Source organism: Capsicum annuum, chromosome 1 (assembly GCF_002878395.1).
Source record: "Capsicum annuum cultivar UCD-10X-F1 chromosome 1, UCD10Xv1.1, whole genome shotgun sequence".
NCBI classification, from domain to species: Eukaryota; Viridiplantae; Streptophyta; class Magnoliopsida; order Solanales; family Solanaceae; genus Capsicum; species Capsicum annuum.
Window position 1 is genome coordinate 198350863 of NC_061111.1, and position 22374 is coordinate 198373236.

The following is a 22374-nucleotide window of genomic DNA, read 5'->3' on the forward strand; positions in this document are numbered from 1 at the left end:
GACTGACTCACGTTATTTGTGTTAAAAACTTCAAAAACTTACAAATAAAAAATTGTCTTTATCAGGCTTAACAAATCTTAATATTATTGAACGGTAATTTTTTAAGCTAGAACAATCTCGTGCAAATCAAGTGCGTCTTCTTGAGAATTGGCCTCACGTTAATTGTGTTAAAAATTATAAAAATAGACAAACTCACATTATTTGTGTTACAAATTCTGAAAGTAAATAAAGAAATTTCATGTTATTTTTATTGAAAACATTAAAAGCAATCAAAGAACTTCAGATTATTTGTGTTACAAAACTTCTTCAAAAATAGAAAAAATAAAATAGAGATACTTTGTCAGACTTTAAAGCCTAATTTATGTTAAGAAATTCAAAAGCAAACAAAGAAACCTCACATTACATGTATTAAGAATTTTGAAAGCAGACAACTAAATTTCAGATTATTTCTATTAAAATATTGAAAGCAAACAAAGAAATAATTACTTTTTTTCATGCTTAAAAAGTTATTATTAATTTGATTTGTAATTTTTTAAACCAAAATAATCTCTTGCTAAATCAAGAGAATCTTTGGATTGAACTAACCTCACGTTATTTGTGTTAAAATAAGTTTAAAAGTAGAGAAAGAAATTTCACATTATTTCTATTAAAAATTTCAAACAAAAATAAAGAAACTTCGCGTTATTTGTATTAGAAATGTCCAAAGCAGATAAAAAAATTACTTTAGTCAGACTTATAAAGTCATTTTGTAATTTTTTAAATCAGAACAATCTTGTGCTAAATCAAGAGCAACGTTGTGCGGATTGAACTGACCTTACGTTATTTGTGTTAAAAATTTTAAAGAAAGACAAAGAAATCTCAAATTATTTGTGTTAGGAATCTTAAAAGCAGACAAAATTTGTTTACGTTATTTCTATTAAAAACATCGAAAACAACTAAAGAAACTTCAAGTTATTTAATTAAGAACTTCAAAAGCATACAAAGAAAGAATTACTCTTGCAAGACTTTACAAGTAGTTATTTAATTTATTTATTTATTTTTCAGTTGTAACAATCTCGTGTCAAATTAAAAATATATTTTTTCGAATTGAACTGACATTGCGTTACTTAAGTTAAAAAATTCAAAAGTAGACAAAGAAACCTCATGTCATCGTGCCACGTTGGTGCCATATAGCACAAAATTGTCCATCTGAAAGTCTTATGTAAGAACAAGATCGACTAGTCCTCAGTGGAATATTCTAGAAAAATGTTCGAATTTTTTGTAAAATTTATAGAATTTCATAAATTACATAGAAGATCTTCGAACATTCTAGGCATGTAGAGTATTCTAGAAAAGAGACTTATTTGTATATACGTAGGAACTTGTGCAACAATTATTGTTTATTCATTAGTCCCTAGATTAGTAGTATAAATAAAGTGGCATCCATTAGGAAATTCATCAAACAAAATCTTCTGAGTCTTGACAATTATAAAAGTTTTCTTTATTAATTCTTTTGCGCCTTTCTATAAATTAGTGTTTTCCTGGAGATCTAGAGTTAAAAAGGCTTATCTAAGTTTCAAGATTATAAAAAATTTGTAAGCGAGTTGTTAAGCATCATACAGGGTGCTTAGTGAAAGTCTAAATCTGTGATATCTTACTGTAAAGTGGTTCGCTTGAGTCAAAACGAAAGATCAATCTTCAATGGAGGTATATTTTCACGACTTCTAATGCACTTTTGCTACTTTCCTTTCTTGGTAGATTTTAAAGCTTGCATATTGATTTTTTTTTTTTCCAGAAAGATAACTCTACCACAAAAAAAATCAAGATTGGAAGCTCTAAAATTCAAGAAATCGATGATGGTAAATACTGGCCAGTTTCTGAAGAAAAATCATATATTGATATGATTCTCACAAAGAGCAATGTCAAGCCCATATATAGTTTGGTAACTCCAGTTTTTCTCATCTCTTTATATAGAATACCTTTTTTGTTAGTGTTTGTTAAAAGTAGATCTTTTTAGTGGTGACTCTCACTTTTAACTAGAGGTATTGTATTGGGTATCGAGTCATCTTTATTATGTAGACCTTTACCTCAATATGTGTTCTGATGTATACACGAATAGTCAAGCTCTTACTTTTGAATATCAAGTGAAAAACTAAAAAAATGCAACGGTGAATTCCAGGTCAAACATCATAGGTTCTAGGTTTAAGTTTATGCTCTATATATATGTATTATGTGTGTGTGCACGCGTGCGCACGCACGTGTGTGTATACTCGTACACAAGGTTCGAGTTGGATGCTTAGGATTTTTCTAGATTTTTGTCTCTTTTAATACCATTTTTTTTTTTTAACGTTTGACAGTATATACCCAAGAAAATGAACAAGGAGCTTCCTTCTGCTGGAGCACCTGTTGTCCTTACTTATGGTAGAAAGGAGTGGAATATGTTTTATGGTGGAGTCAAATTTAAGCACAAACTTATTGAGTGGAAAAAGTTTGCAGATGATAATTATCTGAAGGTGGGAGATGGACTTCTGTTAGAACTTACTGAATGCAGTACTAGCAAAATTCATTTCAGAGTTCAGATTCTCAACGGTGATTTTCCGGCTGAATTGATTCCTAAATATGAAAAGGGTGCAACCAATGAAGAGCTAATATTAATTGATTAAAAACATTATCAATTTCATAGTGTAGCGTTAGCAAATTTCATTTTATTAGTTTTGTCGTTTGATTTCTATAGTTTATCTTAAAGCTTATACTTAAGTTTTTCTCTATGAAATTCTGTTGATGATATTCCCATTAATTTTCATCAATTTTTATTTGAATATGTTATTATTCAATTTCAAACCTATCCTACTTACATCTTTTAATTATTATTCTAGATGCAATTCATTATTAATGTCAAAAAAAATTAACGTGTGCTTGAATTTATGAACTTTTAAGGTTACACATATCTTATTTAATTTCTTATTTTTTGAAATAGTATGTATGTGGATTCATCTACATTACTGTAGAATTGAATGGATGTGATCATACATTTAATTAAATAGTGTATAACATTATTGTCAACTCAAAATAAAAGTATGTCTTAGATAACACCTGACATTAAAGTTAGAACAAAATGCGGAAAACCAAATAAAAGATTCCTAGATTTTTACAGCATTGATACAAGACCTCTATAAATTATCAAAGTATGACAATAATCTATTATAATATTTGAGAATGAGAAAAACATAAATAAATCATAATACAAGGATAAAGGAGATTCAAAAACTTCAGATCAACTACTTATCTATCTTCAAATCTTGAATGACCAGCTAGGTATGGAATCGCCTACACTCATGCCTGATTTAGAATCTGCTCAACAAAGGTGCAAAAAAAGTAGGGTGAGTATGGAAATCAGGGGCAGACCTTGGTTCATGTGGGTTCATATGAACCCACTTCGTAAAAAAATTACACTGTATATATGTATATATAATCAGTTTTGTTGAAAAGTTATATAGCTAATTTGAACCCATCATACACAAAAGTTGTGTCTAGCCTAGTGACAAAGTGAGTTCAAATTGTTAATCCCTCAACGTCGTAGGTTCAAACCTGCTTGCAGCCCTCATAATAATCCCAATCCCTCACCCCCCCCCCCCCCCCCCCCCCCTTTTCTTTTTTCCAAACCAAAGGGCCAAAAAGGCCAATTTTGTTTTTTTATGATTTAAAAAAATGATAATAAATAATCTCCAATTTCTATTATTCCCCGTCAAAACCCAGAACCTTTGAAAAATTAAAATTAAAAAAAATTAAAAATACGCCACTTGTTTGATGCCTTGTGTGGAAAAAAATATTTAATATTGTCTTTTGTGAGAGTATTATGAATAGATTTCAAGAAATGAAAATTCGTAGAATAAAATTGTAATAATATGTTTTGATTTATTAAATTTTGTTTTGTTTGCTTCTTAATTTATTTATTTTTAATAGATTGAACCTACTTGATGAAAATTTTAGGTCCGTCACTGATGAAAATAGTGTACTTAGAAATATCATGGATTGACTCTAACATGAAGTGATGACGAGAATTGACTCTATACTGTCCTGTCCTGTACACAACCACTTATATCAATTCATTTCTATCAGAACTGGACTTATAATTGAAGTCAATAACAATATATTTAACACAAATAAACTCTCGAGCAATATCGCAAAAATACATAGTCAGCTTCTCCATACATAAGAACATAAATTCCCAAATCTTAATAACAACAAAGTTATAGAAATTATTAAGTGAATGTAATGCATCTGTTATGTATACACTTAGTCGTATAGTTGAGAGCGAGGAGGGATTTACGAGGTCCAAATATCAATAGACATTCAACTCTGTTTCATAATATTAGGCAGTCGTGTCACTGTGATCCGTATAGAATATTGTGCAGATTTGCAAATCTGATCCATATATAATACTAGGCGGGCATCCCATTTTGATCTCCATGAAATGTGATGCATAATATACACACAATCCCAAACAATAATTATGTATTTTAAGACAATGCTCTTATATAGTAAATTAATTTCATGATCATTTAAAGTTTGAATTCTTAAAAGAGAGTGAAATCCATCAATTAATATTTACATGAATCAAAAAAAGTCACAAGCCATGCCCTCAAGGCCAAAAAATCATCCCGAGTCAGTCAAATAGTCACACAATCTCATAACATGGCGTCGGTGCCAGCACAAATGTTCCTCATACCATTTATACGGAATTCTCATTATCCATTAATCTATATTTGGTCAATCAACAAAATAACACTTCATAAAGAGTCAAATAAAATCGCAAACTTGTCTTAAATAAAGTATAAACTGACAAAAAACGAAATATATTGATTATTGGTGTGAGATGTCAAATGGGATGCATGTTCTACTTGTTAAACTTTATGCAATTTTAAGTGTCTATTTGTGCGCATCAAAAATTGAAATACATAGATTTCATCTGAGATCAAGTTTAAAGGCATATTTACAGATACCTTGATTGAAATGTTTTCTTCAGATCTGAAAACTAAACGGTTAATACAATTCGTTTTTCAATATCTGAATATGCAAAAATTATTTATTTATATATATAATGAAAATATAATTCAAATAAAAAATAATTATATATTAGAAAATATTTGATTTAATATAATAAAATTATTATTTGATTGAAAAAAAATATTTATATTTGTTAGTGATAATAGAGATGGTTTTTAATGCTGGTGGTGATGGTAACGATTGATGTTAGTGATTAGTAATGTTGGTGGTGTATTATGATGTAAGAGATGTTTGGTATTATAGTGACTGTTATGATGGTGGCGGTTGGCAGTGGTAGTACACCCATCTTCTTGAAATCCTGAATCCCCACAACGAGACGGATTGAATCTTGGAATGGGAGAATCATAAGCCATACTTGAATTTCCTTCGACAGCACAACCATTGTTGAACAAGTGACACTGCATCAACAGAGACTTCGACCTTGACGTTGTTGCTTCTTCAATAACAGTTTTACCATCAACAAACATAATGACTCTTCTCAATTTGATTTCTTTTAGTTATGTTCCGAATAGTTTCTCTTAAGAAATAACACTTACTTTTGACCTTCTATTCCCATATTTTGCTTACCCTTGCTTATACCTGTACTTTTTACTAAAACAATTTCTCCCCAAAGCAGCTCATAGCAAGGGTCATAACTCAATTCATTTAACTCTTACCTGTAAAACACGTGTTTTTCCACTTCATCAATTTAATATCACATATATAAAAAAAGATTTAAAACATTATGTTTTAATATGTTCAAGTGTTCAGACAACAAAAAGATAAGTAAAAGAGTTCACATTACAAAACAGAACAAATACAAGGATCCACCAGACCATTTCGTCTTTTATTTATCCTTAATAACTTTTCAGTACCTTATAAATTTATTATTATTTTTATTATTATAACTATATATAAGATATCAAATAACATAACGTCCCTTTGAAAATATTTCGATAAAATTTCTCTGTAATTAATTTAAACTAGATATAAATCCAAATTTTAATAGATGAAAATAGACGAAGTTAATAAAATAAGCGGATCAATAATCAGTTCAAACTTGAATAGATTGGACAAATTATGATTTTACGGGTTAACTAATTAACAAGCATCATCATCAAAAACCAGGGGTGTCAATTGGGCCGAGTCGGGTCAACCCGAAACCGGTCCGTCTCTTTTAAGCGGGTTGTGGGCTGGTCAGGATTTGGGCCAGGTTAAACGGGCCGATTTGATTCTGGGCCCAACAGTAATATTTTTAGAAACAACTCGGGACCGGCCCAAAAAAACTAACCCGGTCCAACCCGTGTAAACCTGATTGAAAATTCGATCAAAATCGGTCAAACTTAAAAAAAATTAAAATATTTTTTCTCCAATATACACTATACATACCCACCTATATACATTTTAAATACGTTAAACAATATACACACAATATATTTACACTATATATATATATATATATATAGTATATACTACATTAGAGTTTAAAAACATATACACAATTACACATGTAATTATGTATACGACTATACGTTAGTTAAATGTATATACTACTTTAAATAAAACATATACTATAAGATATATACTATAATATCTATACTAATTTATAAAACATACATACACATGTATACCTTAAATATATACTACTTTAGAATTTATAGAAAATATGTACACATATATACGTACCATTCAATTTATGTACTACTTTAAATAAAATATATATTACAAGATGTATACTAATTTATAAAACATATACACATGTATACGTTAAATATATACTCTTTTAGAGTCTATATTTTATATATACATATATATACCTCAGCATAGATATGAAATCTCTACTCATGGAAATGGGAGGTGTGAGTACTAAGAGTACTCGACTTGAAGAGATAGATATATCTCAACATCTTGACTTGTTAAACAAGTGGATTATTTCAAAAGTTGATATTAAAACCATTTACGATTATGGTTGGTTTGATAAAGTTCTTTCTAAACAGATAATAAAGACTACTGAACAGTCTTTGGCATTAAATTCGTCAGAACAGACGATTCATTTATTAAATAAACGTGATATTAATTTATATAAAAATCATTATAATTTTATGCATATTGGATTGGTTCAAATTGCCTTTAAGCCTTTAACCCTTCAAGGGTTACCAGAGACATTTTTAGCAGCTCTCCGAGATGCTAGAAATCTGAATTTCAGGCAGTCTCTAATAGGATCCATGGAATCCACAGTGGAATATAGTCCAATTTATTTCAATACTCAGCCAAATTTGCAATTATCTTTGACTGACGTAAATATTTTTGATGCTTTAACATTAAATGTGAAAACGCATGGTTATAATTATGCGCCTGAATCTGAATTGATATGTTTGTCATATAAAACTTACTATAGATTGTTATCTACTTTGAATCCTCGATGCAAGTTATACGATACATTGGATCCGACTATATTAGTCAAAATTAATTTTGCAAGGTCTAAGGTCACCACAAGGAGACCAATTAAATGGGATGGAATTAAATTCCCATCCACTTGGATCTTAAATTCGATTATATCACCTAGTCAGGTTACTGATAACTTGACAAATAGTAAATTGTCACATATTATTCAAAATTTGGATGGTAGGATTTGTATTCATATTGATGATAACTCTACTGTTTATAAGAGACAATCATTTTTCATGCCTAAATTATTACCTGCAATGCATCATATTTCTCATTTAGAATCATTATACGGTCTAGCTAGGAGCCGTGCAGCATCTTTACATACTATTAGTACTGACTCTATAAGATTTGTAGAAAAGGTAAAAATTAATCCCCGAACAAAATTGTTTAAGATAATGATAACATCTCTGATAGGGATGTCCCTACCGCTTCAAAAATGAACTTTGATGTAAATAATATTTAAATGATTCCACACCAAATAAATTTTAGTCCTGGATTTCATGCAAGAAATTATATTAAAAAGAAATTTTTTCATAAAAAATAGAACCAATTTAGAACTTGGTTCTTTGAGACTTATAGTCCTGATGAGATGAATAATATTTCTCAAGAATTATATGAAACTTGTGCATTGCATAATCAAATTATGTATTTTGTACCGTGGTTTATAACCACTTATTTGCCTCTATATGTCAAGTTGTTGAAAAGATCATATCAAGATGTAAGTGGTAATATAGTCACAACTGTATACCCTCCCCAAGCACCTTTCATTTTACCAAATATTACTGATATCACATTTTCTGCATTTCAAAAATTCATTGATAATGAAGTTACTAAGGTAACTATTGCAGAAATTAATAATTTGATTTCTCAAAATAATTATTTGAGCTTATATGTGAAGGTTTTGGGAGAACAGATTTCTTCCCTTGATAAGAAACTAGATGAATTAATTAATTTGATAAAAAACTAAGTATTAGTCCAAACTTTGCTGATATTGCTTCCTCTTTCGATAGCAATATAGAAGATTTAACGACTAAAACCAGTATTCAGAGGCCCCCTGATATTGAGGAATTTCATTTCTCTAAATCACCCTTGCATAATTTAGAACAACTTCTAGATAAGAAGCTTTCTGGTTTAAATATTTGACCCATTGATTTGTCTAATGCCTTTGCTAATAGCTTAGAATCCGTCTTTGTTAATAGCACTCCTGATTTGAAAAATCAGATCTTAATAAGCTCAGAGAAATGATTAAAAAATAGACGGTATGAATCTCAGATATGCCGATTCGCCCCAAATGTAAATTTATTACTATCTGCGATCCACTCCTCAAGATGTTCTGATAGAGTAAAGGGATTGAAATCAGACTAATACGTCTTATAGCGGAGATGATATTTATGAATGAAATCTTGATGGCTTAACCTAGAGGCAATTAACTATCCTCGTACACCGCATTATGATGTATTCAACGGTGTGCAAAGCCACTGGTGATAGAGAAAATAGAAATGATAAAGTTATATGTAAAATAATAGTTGTTGGTTTTACTGGCCAACTTCGCGGCAGGTGGGATAATTTTTTAACTAATGAACAAAGAGAGAAATTTTTTAATACTGTAGCTACTGGTCCAGGGAGTGATAGCCCGGGAATAGCCCTTCCTACCAATAGAGAAGATGTTGTGTACACTCTTGTTCTTACAATTTTAGAACATTTTAATGGTAAGTTCACCAATCAATACAAAAATATTCGTGCCCTCTTGAATGGTCTTAGATGTAGAGAATTTAGGTGGTATAAGGACACCTTTTTAAGTCGGGTTATGGAATTACCTGAAAATAGATGTGCACATTGGAAGATCAAGTTCATAGACGGACTTCCTCCATTATTTACTGAAAGGGTTAAAAAGGCCCTTAGAGGCTCCGCAGGTGAAATTTCTTGGGAAGATTATACCTATGGTCATTTGATAGCAGCTTATACACAAGAAGGGTTAACCCTGTGTAACGAGTTAAAAATGTCCAGACAACTTAAAATTGATATGCTTAGAGAAAAATCTCATATAGGAGATTTATGTGCCCAGTTTGGTATACCTGAACCAACTTCCACTTCTAGGAAGAAAGGAAATAGAGATTCTAAAGGTGAGCAGCCTTATCAAAAAAAAAAAGATCTAGATATAGATCCAAAGAAGAACGTGAAACTAGAAAAGCCTATAGAAAATTATTAGATTTTTCAAAAATAGGTCTAAGCGAGATCTTGCTAAAATTAAGTGTTATAGATGTGGTAACTTTGGACATATCGCTCCAAATTGTAAGCTTCAGAAGCTTAAATCTTTAGGTCTTGCTGATGATGTGCATGATCAAGTTTATGGTTTGTTATACACCCCAGGGTCGAAATCTGATTATAATACTGAATCTGACTCAGAAAATGATATTAAATTGCCTGATTCATCTGATAGTAGAAATGCTAATGCTTGTTCTGATTGTCAAGGTGATACCTGCACTTGTGAAGATGCATTTTATAAATTACAGTCTCAGTTTGAAGATTTAGGTTTAAATATTTAAACCATCACTTCTGATAATGTGTTAGAACTTTTGAAAGAAGTTTCGGATGAGAAACTATGTGAAAAGATTATAAATTTGTCTACTAGTTCAAAATCTAGTACTTCTAAAACTACAAATAGATGTACCTTTACGCCTAAAACTACTGATAGCAATTATTTTATGCCTTATTCTATATCAGAGGTTAATAGATGTCTTTCTATGAGTTATACTCCTGGTAAAGATACATCTTTTGATGATTTAAAAGCCGAAGTTGAAAACTTAAAAAAGGAGATTAAATCTCTTAAACAAAATTAAATGATTTGTGATCACAAATTTTCGCAAATTAAGAAAGATATTTCCCCCACACAAATTTTCAAAGAAAAAGAAAAAAAATTCGAAGAAAGTGATACAGATGATATTTTAAAAATTTCCTTGATTTGAAAAATGATTACTTTTTGGGCATGATGCAAATTGTAACTGCCCATAAATGGTATATTAAATGTACTATTTTAATTGATAATCACTTCTCTGTAATCAATATTGCTATGATTGATAGTGGCGCAGACGTTAGTTGCATATAGGAGGGATTGATTCCCACAAGATATTTTTAAAAAACTACTTATATAGTCAAATCTGCATCTGAACATGCTCTTGATATAGAGTATAAATTTCTTAATACTCATATTTTCCAGAATAAAGTTGTATACCGCATTTTTTTATTTTGATAAAGAAATCAGTTATACCCTCCAATTATACTTGGAACTCTTTTCATAAATGCTATTTATCCTTATACTCATCTTGATGCAAAAAGATTTACTGCTACTTACAAGAATAAAGAAATATCTTATTCCTTTGTTACGGATCCAGTAACTAGAGATATTAATGTTTTAATTGATATGAAGCAAAGACATGTTAATTTCTTACAGCTTGAATTACTTAGCATGAATATTTGTGATACAATGAAATCTGCTAAGATACAGGAAAAAATTAAATTAATTTTTGAATAAATGGATGTTGATATTTGTGCTGATCACTCCAGTGCTTTTTGGAATTGCATAAAGCATATTGTTACTCTTCCATATGAAGATAATTTTTCTGAGGATAATATCCCAACAAAATCTCGACCTTGTCAGATGAATGATGAATTAGTTGAATTCTGCAAAAAAAAAGATTGATAATCTGTTACAGAAAGGTTTGATAAAACCTTCAAAATCTCCATGGTCTTGTACCACCTTTTATATTAATAATGCAACAAAAAAATGAGGTATTCTCAGGTTGATAATAAATTACAAACCTTTGAATAAATACTTAAAATGAATCAGGTATCCTATTTCCAATAAAGAAGACTTACTATCTCGGTTATACGATGTCAATATATTTTCTAAATTTGATTTAAAATTTGGATGTTGGCAGATTCAAATATTCAAGGAGCATACTTATAGAATTACTTTTAATGTTCCTTTTGGGCAATATAAATGGAATGTCATGCCATTTGATTTGAAAAATTCCACATCAAAATTTTAGAAAATAATGAATGATATATTCAATCCTTATATGGATTTCATCATCGTTTACATTGATGATATTTTAGTATTTTCAAAAACATTTGAATTACATATTAGGCATCTTGATATTTTTATGAAAATTATGATACAAAATGGTTTGGTGATATCTAAACCAAAAATGAGTTTGTTTCAAATTAACATTCGATTTTTAGGACACAACATCTGTCAAGGAAATATTATTTCTATCCAACGATCTATTGATTTTGCTAATAAATTTCCTGATGTTATAATTGATAGAACTCAGTTACTGAGATTCTTGAGAAGTCTGGACTATATTTCCCCTTTCTATGAGAATTTAGCTCATGATTTAGCCTCATTATACGATAGGCTAAAAAAGAATTATAAAGGTTCTTGGACAGATAGTCACACTAATCTTGTTAAACATATTAAGCAGAGTATTAAGTCTTTACCCTGTTTAACTTTAGCAAATCCAGCTTGACAAAAAATTATTGAGACTGATGCTTTGAATATTGGCTATGGTGGAATACTAAAATAAGTAAATCCCCATAATAAAACTGAAGTATTGATAAGGTTTCATTCAAGTAAATGGACTGATAGTCAGAAGAAATATGCTACGGTAGCTCATGAAATGCTAACCATTGTTAAATGTGTTCTAAAATTTCAGGATGATCTTTATAATCAAAAGTTTTTGATAAAAATGGACGCTCAATCTGTAAGATACATGTTTGATAAAGATTTTAAACACGATGCTTCAAAATTGATATTTGCAAGGTGGTAAGCTCAGTTGGCCCCTTTTGATTTTGAAATTCGATATAAAAAAGGAATTCATAATTCTCTCCCCGATTTTTTACCTAGAGAATTCCTCAGTTAAAATGAATTTTTATACATCGTTTCTTCTGAAAAGATTTTGATTACCATTTTAAAGGTAATACCGTTATACAGAGACATTCAAAATCTCATAATTGATAAGATCATCTATGATATTGTTGAAGAAGAATTTTCAGTATTTAATTATGAAGAAATTAGAGATATTGACTGGTATGATTTGAAACTATCTAATTAATTTCCCTCTTTGCAGTATGGCTACTGACCCACCATGGCAAATAGCCAGAGAAAAAGGACAAGGTAGATCAGGAGGAAGATCAGCCTCCGATGGAAGAGGAAGATCATCCCCAGGACAATCATATTCTCAAGAATCATCAAATTTTCCAGTAATACAAATGGGAAATAGGAGTTTGATAAACTCCAAGGTTTTACAGAAAGGCGAAGCCTCATCTTCTCAATCAATTCATCTGGAAGATATTCCAGAAGATCATCCATTATATGGACAATTGCAATCATACTTCTCATTACAAAGGCAAGGTGATACATTTGCCTCCATCGCTAGGGAAAATGATGATATCAAGCCCTACAAGCAACTTGAAAATAGAGAAATAATATTTTTCGTCAAAAATTCTGAGATTCAGATACAAAATGAACCATGGAATATACTTCACAAATATTTAATAAATACTTTATATTACCCAGGTGACTCATACAAGACCCATGCTTATTATGAGACCATCTTTATGACCACAGGATGCGCAGATTTCGAACACTTTTCTACGTACAATGCAGAGCTAGGTGTTCATGGATTCTCTAAAGTTGTATTAAATGGATTATATCTGCAGAAGATTGGGGTATGACCTCAATGACTGAAAGACAGATGTTGCTTAAAGGTTTTAAAATTAATTTCACTTATTGGGACTACATTCAGACTTTTACTAAAGCCCTCTATTATAACAATGATAAACACAAATATACTTGGTTCATAAAAGTTTGTGCAAAGATCTTTGATGAGCCAATTCCTAATTGATTTATACATAGGTGGTTTTATCATGGTCCGACCGTCCAGATATTACCTAATGCATTCCTCAAATTATATAAGCAATGGATCAAAGTGTCCCTTTGTCTAAATGAATTATATCATGCAGATCATATCTGCAACCTAGATAAAATTGATCAAATATATTTCTTTATCAAATTTTCTATTTCATGGATTCATAAATGGGCTCCGGAGTTTGGGTTCACTAAAGAATAGGTCCCTTGTTTATACCGAGTATTCTACAATAATTTTGGGGACAAACTCATGAGGAAAGACCCCAAAACAAGATTATTGAATGGACAAGAACTCTTAGACCTGTTGAAAATAAGGTCCGAGAGTATGCCACCACTCCTCAAAAGGATATTATTGAGGATAAATTATTAAAATATATTGCTCGACAAATCTCTGTACATGATGGAGATAGGATTGAGATGATAGAGAAATATCTGGAAGAAGTCAGAAAGAACTTGATGAAGTTAGTGGAACCGTACGATAGTCCAGATACCTCAATAAAGAGTATAACCAGCGATGATATCGCAGACGAAGATGTTCAAGATTCCCAACCCATTCCTTCAAATCAACCACTAAATGATGCTACTATTGCAAGAATTGAGGAATTTATTAGAAAACTAAAAGGAAAAACAAGGTGTGATACACACAGTATCTTTTACTATATACGGGATCCGTATGTGGAACCCTTACTATTCATAAACAGTAGATCCATTGTGCATAGGACCCAAATGTGGAACCCATAGTACTATTTACAATTTTTTTTCTATAAATAAATGCCTTCATTTGTTAGGGAAGGCAGAACTTTTCATATTTTCTTTTTCATTTATCTCTCTTGCTTGAAGTTCTCTCTCTTCTCTTTTGTAACATAATTTCAAGTGTGAAATAAAAGCTTGCAGTTAATAACTATTCCGGCCTTACATCCGGTCATCAAAGGTATTTCATTTGTTTTATTTTAAGTTATATATTCTCTTTTTCTCTCTCCGGTCGTGACTATGTCCGGCTAGATAATTTTTATATCTATGCTGAAAATATAATTTCTTTTGTATAATAATCCTAAAAGATCCAGACTCTATCAAAATATAAAGAATTTTTTCCATAGTTTCTTGACTTGGTTCTGAGATGGTGGTACAGTTGAAGTTAGTACTACTTGGGTAGGCTTTTTCTATTGGTAGGAAGGGCTCTTCCCAAGTTATTAATCCCTGGACTAGTAGCTACAACATTAAAGATTTTCTCTCTTTGTTCATTAGTTAAAAAATTATCTCACTAGCTACGAAGTTATCCAGTAAAACCAGCAACTATCATTTTACATATAACTTTATCAGTTCTATTTTCTCTATCACCAGTGGCTTTGCACACCGTTGAATACATTATAATGCGGTGTACGAGGATAGTTAATTACCTCTCGGTTAAGCCATCAAGATTCCATTCATAAATATCATCTCTATTATAAGACGTATTAGTCTAATTCCAATTCCTTTCCTCTATCAGAACATCTTGAGGAGTGGGTCGCGGATAGTAATAAGTTTGCATTCGGGGTGAATCAGCATATCTGGGATTTCTACCCGACTATTTTCTAATCATTCCTCTGAGCTTATTAATCTTTGATTTGGTCTGATTCTTCAAATCAGGAGTCCTATCAACAAAGGCGGATTCTAAGCTATCAGCAAAGGCATTAGACAAATCAATGGACCGAATATTTTAACCAGAAAGCTTCTTATCCAAAAGCTGTTCTAAATTATGCAAGGGTGATTTAGAGAAATAAAAGTCCTCAATATCAGGGGGGCTCTGAATACTGGTTTTAGTCGTTAAATCTTCTGTCTTACTCTCGGAAGAGGAAGCAATATCAGCAGAGTTTGGACTAATACTCAATTTTTTTATCAAATCAATTAATTCATCTAGTTTCTTATCAAGGAAAGAAATATGTTCTCCCAAAACCTTCACATATAATCTCAAATAATTATTTTGAGAAATCAAATTATTAATTTCTACAATAGTTACCTTAGCAACTTCATTATCAATGAATTTTTAAAATGCAAAAAATGTGATACCAGTATTATTTGGTAAAATGAAAGGTGCTTGGGGAGGGTATACAGTTATGACTATATTACCACTTACATCTTGATATGATTTTTCCAACACCTTGATATATAGAGGCAAATAAGTGTTTATAAATCACGGTACAAAATACATAATTTGATTATGCAATGCACAAGTTTCATAGAATTCTTGAGAAATATTATTCATCTCATCAGGACTATAAGTCTCAAAGAACCAAGTTCTAAACTGGTTTCATTTTTTATGAAAAAAATTCTTTTTTAAGATAATTTCTTGCCTGGGATCCAGGACTAAAATTTATTTGGTGTGGAATAATTTAAACATTATTTACATCAAAGTCCATTTCTGAAGCAGTAGGAACATCCCTATCAGAGATGTTATCATTTTCTTGAACAATTTTTATTCGAGAATTAATTTTTGCCTTTTTTACAAATCTTGTAGAGTCGGTACTAATAGTATGTAAAGATGATGCACGACTCCTAGCTGAACCATATGATGGTTCTAAAGGAGAAATATGATGCATGATAGGTAATAATTTAGGCATGAAAAATAATTGTCTGTTATAAACAGTAGAGTTATCATCAAACTGAATGCAAATCCTACCATCTAGATTTTGAGTAATATATGACAATTAACTATTTGTCAAGTTATCAGTAACCTGATTAGGTGATATAACCGAATTTAAGGTCCAAGTGGATGGGAATTCAATTTTATCCCATTTAATTGGTCTCCTTGTGGTGACCTTAGACCTTGCAAAATTAGTTTCGATTAATATAGTTTGATCCGATGTATCGTATAACTTGCATCGAGGATTCAAAGTAGATAACAATCTATAGTAAATTCTATATGACAAACATATCAATTCAGATCCAGGCGCATAATTATAACCATGCGTTTTCACATTTAATGTTAAAGCATCAAGAATATTTACATCAGTCAAAGATAATTGCAAATTTGGCTGAGTATTGAAGTAAACTGAGTTATATGCCACTGTGGATTCAATGAATCCCATTAGAGACTACCTTAAATTCAGATTTCTAGCATCTCGAAGAGCTACTAAAAATGTCTCTGGTAACCCTTTAAGGGTTAAAGGCTTAAAGGCAATTTGAACCAATCCAATATGCATAAAATTATAATGATTTTTATATAAATCAATATCACATTTATTTAATAAACGAATCCTCTGTTCTGACGAATTTAATGCCAAAGACTGTTCAGTAGTCTTTATTATCTATTTAGAAAGAACTTTATCAAACCAACCATAATCATAAATGGTTTTAACATCAGTTGTTCGAATAGTCCACTTGTTTAACAAGTCAAGATGTTGAGGTATATCTACCTCTTCAAGTCGAGTATTCTTAGTACTCACATCTCCCATTTTCATGAGTAGAGATTTCATGTCTATGCTAAAAAGTTCAGATCTATTACATAATAACTATGAAAGTTCCTAGGCTTTGATACCAGGTTACAGGATCTGAGGGCGGGCGGTAGTCCACGCGGCCATCCAGACCTATAGACTAAGATCGAAAAACCAAATCGAAAAATCAACTGAAATATAAAGGAATTTTTCTATAGTTTCTTAGCTTGATTCTGAGATGGTGGTATAGTCGAAGTTAGTACTACTTGGGTTGGCTTTGTCTTAGTGACTAAGTCTAGCAAGCCGTGACTATTAAGCCTGTTAAAAGATGAGAAAAAGGGTGCCCCTCTTCATGGTTAGAACCGCTAGAATAGTTATATACTAATTTATATAACATATACACATGTATACCTTGAATATATACTACTTTAGACTTTAGAGTCTATATTCTATATACACACATCTATACGTACCATTCAATATATGTACTACTTTAAATAAAACATATACTTCAGGATATATACTACAATATATATATATACTAATTTATAAAACATATATACATGTATACCTTAAATATATACTACTTTAGAGTTTATATATACACATATATACGTACCATTCAATATATGTACTATTTTAAATAATATGCTACTTAATATAATAAATTAATAATACTTGAAGTTTTGAACTTAAAAGAAATTTATTTTTTTATTATGTGTCTACATGGTTATATGTTTGTTATGTCTAATTGTCTATTACTTAGTGTAAAACTTGACAGTAAATTAGTAATATATTAAAACTAAGTATTTAATTTAAACTAGAAATTCAATTTAAATCATTAAATGGAAAAAATTACAAAGTAATCAGTGAATGAATGTTATATTTTATTGATTGCAAAATGATTCAAAGTTTATAATGTACATGAATGAAAAATCTACAAAGTTTTCATAATTTTTTCCAACTCATCCATGTTAACATTTACAGGAACTGGATAGTCAAAATCAATGTGGGGGGGGGGGGGGGGGGGAGAATCATTCATTGGACTTATTTCTGTTGAGTTCTCCTTTGAAGTTATAATTTCTTCAAGTTTTTGTTCGTATTTCGGCTCCACCTCCATTCCTTGATTTCTTCGTTCCGCTCTAATCAATCTCTAAGGCAAACTAGAACATTCATAGCATTGTTTCCCAATGAGTGTCGGTTGTCTCCAAGCTGTTGTCGTCCCTGACTAAAAGCGCTCTCCGATGCAACAGTTGACATTGAAACATTCAATATATCTCTAGCTAATCTTGAAAGCACAGGATATTGAATTTCATTATTCTTCCACCAATCCAACGCGTTGATCCGTCGTCTGCGATCCTCCAGCGGCGTTCGAAGATAACACTTAAGCTCTTCCCAATAAGTTGTTGTGTAAGTTTCCGCCTCAACACTATTCCAACAATTTAAATCATAAAAGTAATTAGGAAAATCACTATGTCCCGGCCTTTTAGAAGATGATGACTCCTCGGAAGGATGAGGAGCGACAGTTGGAGTGATATTTATCGTTACAGCTAAATCAAGTAAATCAGCATAATGGTTATATAATTTATCTATGTAAGCGTTCGCATCACCCATAGCCGTCCACAAATCTGGTTGTTCTTATTCTCCAGCATCAGAATCATTGTTAGTATTTATCTCTAAGTTAGAATAAATAAGATGACTAAAGTGACACATAGTAGTATATTTCATACACGGATTTAGCATAGCACCAACCAAGTAAATAGGAAAAATTATTTTTTTTTTTTAAATTTAGCAAATATAGCACCAACAGCTTATTTGTAACCTTCTTTATTCTTATATTCTTTCAGCAGATCAGAAATATTTGCTATATATGCTGAAATATTACAAACAGTAGTATAATAAGCACCAAAAATTCAACCGTAGCTATATAAATTTTTTTCAAAAACTTAACAAGATCATCAATTACAGCCCAATCAAAATCATGTTGCATACATTCAGCTGAATCAGCAAATGAACCACAATGTTAGTTAAAAGTTAGTGTAATAGGAACTCTATAAGTATGATAAGTTTTTAAAAAATATACGTAGCATTCCATCTAGTATCACATTCTTTAGGCATCAATATCGGTGCAAGTTTATTTTGTTCACATTTAACTTTAAATTCTCTAATTCTTTTTCTTCGATTATTTTCTTGAATAAAACCAACAACAAGCCAGATTTTTTCAATATAAAGCTAAAAAAATTCAAGACCATCTCTTACAATTAAATTATATATGTGACAAGCACACTTAACATGAAATATTACAGATAACGGCGGAGAGAGTCTAACTTTTAACTTTGTAATAGCAGTCTTGTTGTTAGAATCATTATCAAAAGCAATACATAAGACTTTATTTTCAATACCATAAAATTCTGCAACCTTACCAATCGATTCAGCAATAATTTCTCCAATATGTTTACGATCTTCATCATACAAAAAAGCTAGAATACGTTTTTGTATAACAAAATTATTATCCATCCAGTGACAAGTAATGGTTAAATAATCATTTTTATTAACAGCACGACCAAGATCAGAAGTTAGAGTCATTCTACATTGAATATTTTTTAACAATGTAGATAAATAAAAAACATATTGTGAATGAAGTCTAAAAATATGGGTCCGACAAGTACTTCTAGGAATCTCATTAAGCATAAGATTATAAATTGTTTGAATATAATAAATAAAAACATCCGAAGAAGGAAAACTGAAAGGCAAACAACCCACAACTACCATTATTGCTATTTCTTCCCGGTTCCTCAATTTATTATACTTCTTAATTACTCGACCGGTTGCTGGGTCCATTCTAGTCTGTGTTGGCCCACCAACATCTTGACCATCTTTTACAATAAATAACTCTCTTTCGTGATTATCACTTATAAGTCTCATTAACGTACCCGTACCCCCTTGCTTACCTCCTCTTTTATGCTTACATATTTGTTGACAAATATTGCATTGCACCTCATCAGTATTTCCTATACGTGTAAAAAATTATCATGCAATACTAGTTGTTCTACGATCTTTTAGGGCACGGGGAGTATGGGGAGGGAGATTAACCGATTCAGATCTAACGTTAGCATTTTCTACTGTAGGTGTCTCACCAATATTTTCATTATTTTCATCTAAATCAACTGCATCTATTTCATTCTTTTTCTTCTATACCATAATTTTTTTGAGCTTCTACATAATCCATATCGTGAGCACCTACACCTACTTCTTTCTCAAAAGGTTGACTAAGCGGTACCGGAGGCGGAGACACATGGGTATATCTACTACTTGAACTACCTCTACCGTCAATAATTTGCTTTTTACTACCACTACCACTTCCGGAATAAATTTTGTTTACACTTTTAGTGGCAAGTTTCTTAATTTATCCATAATATAAATCAAACTAAAAAAATTCAAAATATACAAATATAATAAAATTAAATATTCAACAATTAATACATTAATTAAAAAATAAAAGTAAGAGATGGAACGACAATATCAAATTTTGAAAGTATCCGAAGGTTGCGACTTTAGAAACTTCCACTCGTACTTTGTAATTGCAAAATTAAAAAATTAAATTGAGCACTTTAAGAAATATACAGAATATTTGAATTTTGAGAATTGAGATTTGAGAGAGAATGAGATTTGAGAGAATGAAAATTGTGTGGAAAATGATTTGAAAGTGTAGGGTATTTATATGAATTTTTTTTGTTTTAAAAAATATTTTAATTGATTTTTTTTTTAATTTAAAAGGGCATATAGCCGTTTTGGGGGCCCAAACGGTCATATAGTTGCTGGGCCCAACGGTCCAATTTTATAAATTCTAATTTATATTTGTTTTATTTTTTAAATAGTATCTGGGTAGGACTGGTTAATCGGCGGACCTGGATCGATTTTGGTCTGGGCCGGGTTAAACAGGCCCAATTTTAAAATTGGTCTAGCTTGGGACTCGGTACCCTACAGTCTATGAGCTAATCGGGTCGGGTCAAATCGAACTGGGTTGACTAAATGGGCTGGGTCAAACCGGCCCATTTGACAGGTTTGTCAAGAAACCTTTACCCAACAAGCAAGCTTAAAGTACATATCCTCTCTCCACATATAAGTTAGTCAATTTTCAATGAAGTTTAAAGAATTTTTAAAAAATATGACTAAAGACTCAATACAATAAGAAAGAGAAATTGAATTTATAGTAGCATCTTGAAAATTTACAACTACAAGAATAATATACTCATATATTATTTTAATATATATTATGTTTGATAGATTATGTTGTTTTTAATCATCACATAATATGATATATTAATAAATTGAAGGATAAATCTATACGAAAAATAAGTACGAAATAGAGCTATAATAAAAAGTAGGATAAAGTAGAGGTGTCAAAAGACGAATTAGATTGAATTTAAGCGGATCAAAATCAATTAAGTTAATAAATTAAGGAATTATTGACACTTCCAACAGAAGATATTGGATTCGAATAACTAAAAAAAAAAAGGCAAAAGACCCTATTTTTGCTAAGCCTAAAAAAACCTTGTTAATTTCTTTTGTGAATCCTGCCTAAGGCTGTTAAGTGGATCGGGTCGGGTCAATCCGAAATCGGACCTTTAAATTTATCCGGATCGTGGGCTGGACCGGGTCCGAGTTAGGGTTAAGTGGACCGGGAGGGCCGGGCTCAATAGTAAAATTTTTAAAAATAGCCCTAACGCGGCCCACTTAACCCAACCCGATCAAACCCATCTAAATTCGGTCAAACTCGATTAAAAATTCGGTCAAACCCAGTCAAAAAAAAAGTTTTTTTCAATGTACACTATATATACCCACCTATATATATATTTTAAATACTTTAAACAATACATATACACTATATATATAGTATATACTACATTAGAATTTAAAAAATATATACACATATACACAATTACACATATATACGCACAATTAAATGTATATGTACTACTTTAAAGTTTAAATAAAATATATTACAATATATATATATATATAGTTATATACTAATTTATAAAACTTATACAGATGTATACGTTAAATATACACGTCTATAGAAGATATATTCACATATATACGCTCTATTCAATGTATATGTACTACTTTAAATAAAATATACTACAATATATATACATTACAATATATATATAGAGAGAGATAGAGATAGAGAGAGAGAGTTATATACTACTTTATAAAATATATACACATGTATACGTTAAATATACATGTCTATAGAAGATATATTCACATATATATGCTCTATTCAATGTAAATGTACTACTTTAAATAAAATATACTACAATATATATACATTACAATATATATATATATATATATATATAGTTATATACTAATTTATAAAATATATACACATGTATGCGTTAAATATACACGTCTATAGAAGATACATTCACATATATACGCTCTATTCAATGTATATGTACTACTTTAAATAAAATATACTACAATATATATACATTACAACATATATGTATATATATATATATATATATATATATATATATATATATATAT

The 22374-nt window shown here is 30.5% G+C and overlaps 1 protein-coding gene across 1 annotated transcript; it reads left to right on the forward strand.

Moving 5' to 3' along the window:
• Positions 1 to 1436: 1436 nt before the first annotated feature.
• LOC107857176 (B3 domain-containing protein Os06g0112300) lies at positions 1437 to 2769 on the forward strand. The gene is made up of 3 exons (XM_016702113.2): positions 1437 to 1686; positions 1775 to 1921; positions 2337 to 2769. Exons 1-3 carry the CDS (start codon positions 1681 to 1683, stop codon positions 2640 to 2642), a joined length of 459 nt encoding a protein of 152 aa, XP_016557599.1. The 5' UTR covers positions 1437 to 1680; the 3' UTR covers positions 2643 to 2769.
• The last annotated feature ends 19605 nt before the right edge of the window (positions 2770 to 22374 follow it).